The sequence below is a fragment of the Monopterus albus genome, unplaced genomic scaffold (assembly GCF_001952655.1).
Source record: "Monopterus albus unplaced genomic scaffold, M_albus_1.0 scaffold446.1, whole genome shotgun sequence".
Classification (NCBI taxonomy): Eukaryota; Metazoa; Chordata; class Actinopteri; order Synbranchiformes; family Synbranchidae; genus Monopterus; species Monopterus albus.
In genome coordinates, this window is record NW_018128326.1 from 15,131 (window position 1) to 21,247 (window position 6,117).

A 6,117-nucleotide genomic window follows, 5' to 3' on the forward strand; every position below is an offset into this window, starting at 1 on the left:
ACTTACCATACTTGGCAGCACTGTATCAGCAGTAAAGTCCTACAAGTTCCTGGGCTCCACTATCTCCCAGGACCTGAAGTGGACGTCCAACATCAGGACCATCACCAAGAAGGCACAGCAGAGGATGTACTTCCTGCACCAGCTCAGGAAGTTCAACCTGCCCCAGGAGCTGCTGATACAGTTCTACAAAGGAATCATCGAGTCTGTTCTCTGCACCTCCATCAGTGTCTGGTTTGGCTCAGCAACCAAACAGGACAAGTACAGACTTCAGCGGACAGTCAGGACTGTACACTGCACAGGTCAAAAGGAGGGCGGAGAGGATCACTGTAGAACCCTCACACCCCGGACACAATCTGTTTGAACTCCTCCCCTCTAGACAGCGTTACAGGTCACTGTGCACTAAGACAACCAGGCACAGGGACAGTTTCTTCCCCCAGGTTGTCGCTCTGATGAACACTTAACCCACGACAGTATGATTCGACAATAACCCTCAGTGCAATACCTGTAAACATACCTTGTACAGATTATACAGACTTGTACAGGTCTCTATTTTTAAGTACTCTGTTTTATCCATATTTATCTCATTTCAGTGAACATTCTTTTGTTGTCTGCATTGTTTAAAGTCTGTTTATACTGCTTTTTCTGCATTGTTTGCACTCTTTGTTGTTAATACTATTTTGTTATATTACACAGCCTTGTGCTGGTTTACTGTTTGCACATTGACAGCCGATGTACCAGAGTCAAATCCCTTGTGTGTCCATCACACCTGGCCAATAAAACTGATTCTGATTCTAAACAGTATTGTGTAAACAAAGTGAACACACTGAAAGCAAAACATCCAGTATGAGACAGTTATCACTGAGACAGTACAAGTCTCAGACCAGGGCACTCCAGTACCAACAGGCCTTCAAGCTGTTTAATGATTCGCAAAGTCTTTGCAAACTCAGTGAAGTCAGGATTTAAGTGTGAAGTGTCCTATGGCTGTTCCACTTATTTATTTTGTGCTGCTGACACAAATGTTTGTACCTAAAAGACCATGGCATGCTTTTCCTTGATTTTGACTTAACTACAATGTTACAACGCTGAATTATCATCTTAGACATGACCTAAAGCTAAAAAAATTAGGTGTATGTACGTTCTAGTACTTCTATGCAGAAGCAACTCTGTTTATACATGTCTCACTTACTCTCGCTTGTGTGACTTTTTTTTTTTTTTAACTAAAAGTATTACATGATATTTTAAGGATTTCCTTGAATGGGCATTTAATCCAGGCCATTACACGTTCATGTGAGTTTGCCTGACATCCACTCCCCCACCATATTGGCAAAATTTGAGGGGGGCGAAGCTAATCTAGAGGTGCCCAAGATTAAACAATAAATGGCTGGAAACTAGCAAAATGAGCAGCCATGGGCACTTTAAGTGCTAGCCACTGCTGACTTCTTTTAATTTGGCCCTATACCCAGCTCTGTACTCATGGTTGATATAATTGTGCACTGGACATAAAACATTGATTTACTGATGAGACAACACAGCATATGAGACAGATGTTGTCCCATATGATCAAACACAAGGAAGCCAGTGTGTCAGTGGATTGCTGGACTTGCACTTACCACAATAGCACTTGGAGAATGCATCAGTGCCTTCAGCTCATTCAGATCACTCTCAGCCTGAAGAAAGAGAAGGGAACAGAATGATGAACACGAACTGATAAAGATATCACTAGATCTGTGCAAGCACAGAATTTACTGTTGTGTTCTTGTTTTGTAAACAAACTACATCTACATGATTTCCTCTTCTTGGACTAAATACAGTGCTCCTAAGAGTATGGATATGCATTTCAGATCACTTGGCTCCACCTTGTCCCACTCTCCTTCCATGACATGATTGCGGAACTTGGTGGCAGAGGGGTGCTCCAGTCTGCAGCCAGACTCCTGCATCAAGAGGTCCACTGTCTGACTGCAAACAATGTAAACACAAGAAAAAACAAATTACATCTTAAACTATGACTTGGTAAGGCATCAACAGCACTCATCTATTTTAATACAGTGACTAGAAATAAACCTGAAGTATCTTCAGGTTTTGAACTCTGAAAACTGGTGAATTTTCTGCCATTTAATAGACTACACCAGTAATTAAAATAATTATCAAAAAAAGGATCAACAAATTAACTGACACTAAACTAGTCTTCAGGTTATAGATGCAAAATCTCACTACTTAAATCGTTCATTTCAGCTACAATACATAGTATTGTATGTACTCAAGACGCTAATAACAATTAGGCTCTCCCTTCTTTTCATTCATACCTCTTGCACATAAACCTTCTTGCCCAGTGTGCCAATTCAAAACTAATCACAGACAATGATCAGCCCTCTGAAGTGAGCATAAACAGGTATTTCTATGGTAGTAAACAGAAGCAGGTATACAGGCAGGAAAAGTCCCAGACAAATAACCAACTAACCTTTGTGGGTTTTTCAAGAAGAAGGTAAATAATTAATCACACTATGCATGACATTCAAAACAAAGACATTATGTACTGGTGCAACCGACTCCACCAAGTACCACCACAGACTGTCCAGGAGCTCACTGATGCCCTGATCCAGGTCTGGAAGGCGACTCCCCAGGACACCATGCATACAGGCACGTGAAGGCCATACACACATCTGAGTCACATTATGAGTGGCTGTAATGAAATTCACACAACTTGGATGAGCCTGTAATTTCAATGTTTCATTTTGACTTTCAGTGTGATTTTGAATACAGCCCTCCATGGGCCGATGTTTTTGATTTCCATTGACCATTGTTAAGGCACTTTGTTCATCAAGATCCAATATATGATTTAGTCTTCCCCTTAATTTTTTTCAATCAGTTCATTTTGTAAGCTCTGCCTCCTCCACATGAGCTTAGCAAACTGATCACTGACCAATTCAGAATGAATACTACTGAGGGAATCTTGTTCTGTTCACAGAACTGCTAGATGACCGAGTCAGTTCTGGCCCATACATTAAACTTTGTCAATTTGACTAAAAAAATAAAAATAAAAAGAGGCTCATAAATACCTGTGGGCAAGGTACAAAAAGTGGGGTGATTGTTCTTTTGCTGTATATGCCCCCAAGCTTTGGAATACCATGTCCCCTGAGCTTCGGTCTATAACGGAGTTAATGGTTTTTAAGTCTAAATTAAAGGCACACCTATTCCAGCTGGCTCTTGGCACTTTATTTTTAGCAGTGGCACCATACTGGTGCCTACAGGCTTTCTGATTTTATATTCTTTAATCTTATTCTGTTTGTACTTTGACTCATTTTTATTGTGCAGCAGCGTTATAGTTGCTCACAGACCGTTGTTTTAAATTTGTGTAATTTTAACTTTTCTTTTGTTGTTTATGTGTCTTAACATGTTCTGCTTTTATTTCTATATGTTCTGTTGTGAAGCACGTTGAGCTACCTTCGGTGTTGTAAAGCCCTATATAAACAAATAAATTATTATTATTAATAAACAGGACAATAGCAACAAAACACAAAACAAGACAACATTAAATATAATAAAAAATATTACAGTTATGGATGAAAAGGGAGAGGAAAAATAGATTAAACACAAGAAAACAGGAAAATGGAAAGAAGGCAAGGAAAACAGGGATCTCATAAGATATGAAAGACAACTCTTTCTGAAAAACCTCTTTCTTTCCCTCTGCCATCAGACTCCTAAACAGCTGAGGAGTTTACTACCAGAAAATACGTGATGTAATGTTTACACTCCCAGTTTGAACATGCATAATTGCACAATGACTGTTGACTGCTGCACATGCTGCTCCCATGCAGCATACATTCTGTTATATTCTTATATATTTGGGGTGGCACAGCAGCGCAGTGGTTAACACTGTCACTTCACAGCAGTGGTTCTGGGATCAAGTCTGCATGTTCTCCCTGTGTCTGTGTGGGTTTTTTCCGGGTGCTCCAGCTTCCTCCCACAGTCCAAAGACATGCAGCTTAGGCTGACTGGTGACTCTAAATTTCCCGTGTGAGTGGTTGTTTGTCTACATGTCAGCCCTGTGAAAGACTGGTGACCCGTGCAGTGTGGACCCCACCTCTCACCCAACTTTGGCTGAAGTGGAGCTGGCAAGTCCAGTCTCCACTGCGGGCGGCAGAGTGTGGATTCAGCTTTCAGATCCAAATTTAAAGGGCCACAAGAAACCTAGTGACAATCACCTCTGCAGCAGGTCAGCTGAATTCAATTCAGTTAGCCAATTTTTTGTAAATGGGTTGATCATATTTTAATGGCAATTATCTAGAAAGTCACTTTCAGCTTTTCTCGTTTAGGGGTGGCAACAGCGAATCGTCACACTGACCACTCACATGTTGACATTTGGCATGTGTTTTATGCCGGATGCCCTTCCTGAAGCAACCCTGACCTAGGCCGCAGTGGCAAGAGTGCTGCGCCTTAACCACTAGCCTACCGTGCCTGGCTATTTTAATGGCAATTATCTAATTTTGTAAAATTACAATGTTCATATTTGCTTGTTTACGTACACTGGCCGCAGTATTTTTAGTGGCCTTTGTTCTCACTCTTGAAAAAAGTCATTTGCTTTATGTGGCATTGACATGAAAAGTGGCTAGACATTAGCTGGTTTCGTATGCTAATTATTTAAAAAAATGAAATTAAAACAAATGAAAAAATGCTATTTAAAAGATCTTATCATTAAAAACGAAAATTAAATTGAGGGGCAATAATAAATTATGACAGAGTTTTTATGACCCTGTCCATCAAAACGACAATGAGAAAGTCTAGCGTGATCTTTTCCTCAACATGGCGCCCACCGAGGCGAACATGTTTGTGCGTCCCACTCTCGAATGCCGGCTTTTTCTTTGTTTTATTCTTTTTTGTGTGTTTTTTTGCTTTTTCTGCAGTGCACAAATGTCATGCACTGCTTACATACAACAGACAGGCATTGCTGGATATCGCCAACTCATGAAGCCACTGGGAATTTACTGGTTTCATACCACTGAAGCTACAACTCATTGTTCACAACAACAACAGCAACAAATGGTGGGGACAGCCAACACCGTCCTCGGGGAGTCCCCGGAGCACCAGGCACAAGCAAGCAGGCTGAAATCAGGAGAGCGACCCGGAGACGCAAAAGGGGCAGGCGAGGGGCAGTCCATGCTAGGCTAAAAGCTCACACTACCCAACCGCCATTACCCAGCCTCTTACTAGCTAACGTACAATCTCTGGAAAACAAACTGGACAAGCTAAGGGCTAGGATTACAGCACAACGGGAAATCAGAGAATGCTGTGCTCTAATTCTCACCAAGACTTGGCTTTCTGACAGAGTTCCAGACTCCGCGATTCAGCTAAAGACTCACTCAGTATATCGAGGAGACCGCACTGCTGCTTCAGGGAAGGTAAAAAGAGGTGGTGTGTGTGTGTTTATCAATAACTCATGATGTGGAGATGTATGGACTGTTTATAAGCACTGTTCGCCAGACGTAGAGTTTTTATTGCTGAAATGCCGGCCCTACTATCTAGCCAGAGAGCATAGTGCTGTGTTTCTAGCTGCTGTTTCTAGCTGCTGTTTATGTTAGCCCAAGAGCTAATCCCTCTGCGGCTCTCAGCAAACTCTATGATGTCATCAACGTGCTGGAGACAGCGCACTTCGATGCTGTATTTATCGCTGCAGGCAACTTTAACCAGTGCAATTTAAAGACCGTACTCCCCAAATATTACCAACATGTGAACATTCCCACTCAGAGCAAGAATACTCTAGATCATGTTTACAGTAACATATGTGGTGCATACTGGGCTGCACCCCGCCCCCATCTTGGACACTTGGACCACATGTCTTTGTTCCTGTATCCAGCTTACAGACAAAGACTGAAACAAACAAACCCTGTCACCAAACAAATTAAACTCTGGACCCCAGAGACTGAAGGCATCCTGCAGGACTGTTTCGCCCACCTGCAGGACTGTTTAAAGCTGCAGCCACCTAGGGGACTTTTCTGTCAGCCTACAAGACTATGCTGAGTATGTGACCGGGTACATTAGTACCTGTATTGACAACATTGTGCCCACCATACAAGTCAGGAGGTTTCCCAAAACTGTTGCTGCCCACGTGGGCGTTGAAGT

The 6,117-nt window shown here is 42.0% G+C and overlaps 1 protein-coding gene across 2 annotated transcripts in view; it reads right to left on the reverse strand.

Moving 5' to 3' along the window:
- Nucleotides 1–6,117, reverse strand: part of LOC109952262 (WD repeat-containing protein 26-like) — a 28,579-nt gene that overhangs the window by 13,289 nt on the left and 9,173 nt on the right. For both annotated transcript variants that reach the window (XM_020587243.1, XM_020587244.1), the window contains exons 2-3: nucleotides 1,857–1,956; nucleotides 1,611–1,667 (exon numbers count right to left, since the gene is read on the reverse strand). In XM_020587243.1, the coding sequence (XP_020442899.1) occupies nucleotides 1,611–1,667; nucleotides 1,857–1,956 (157 nt within the window). The remainder of the gene's footprint in view (nucleotides 1–1,610; nucleotides 1,668–1,856; nucleotides 1,957–6,117) is intronic.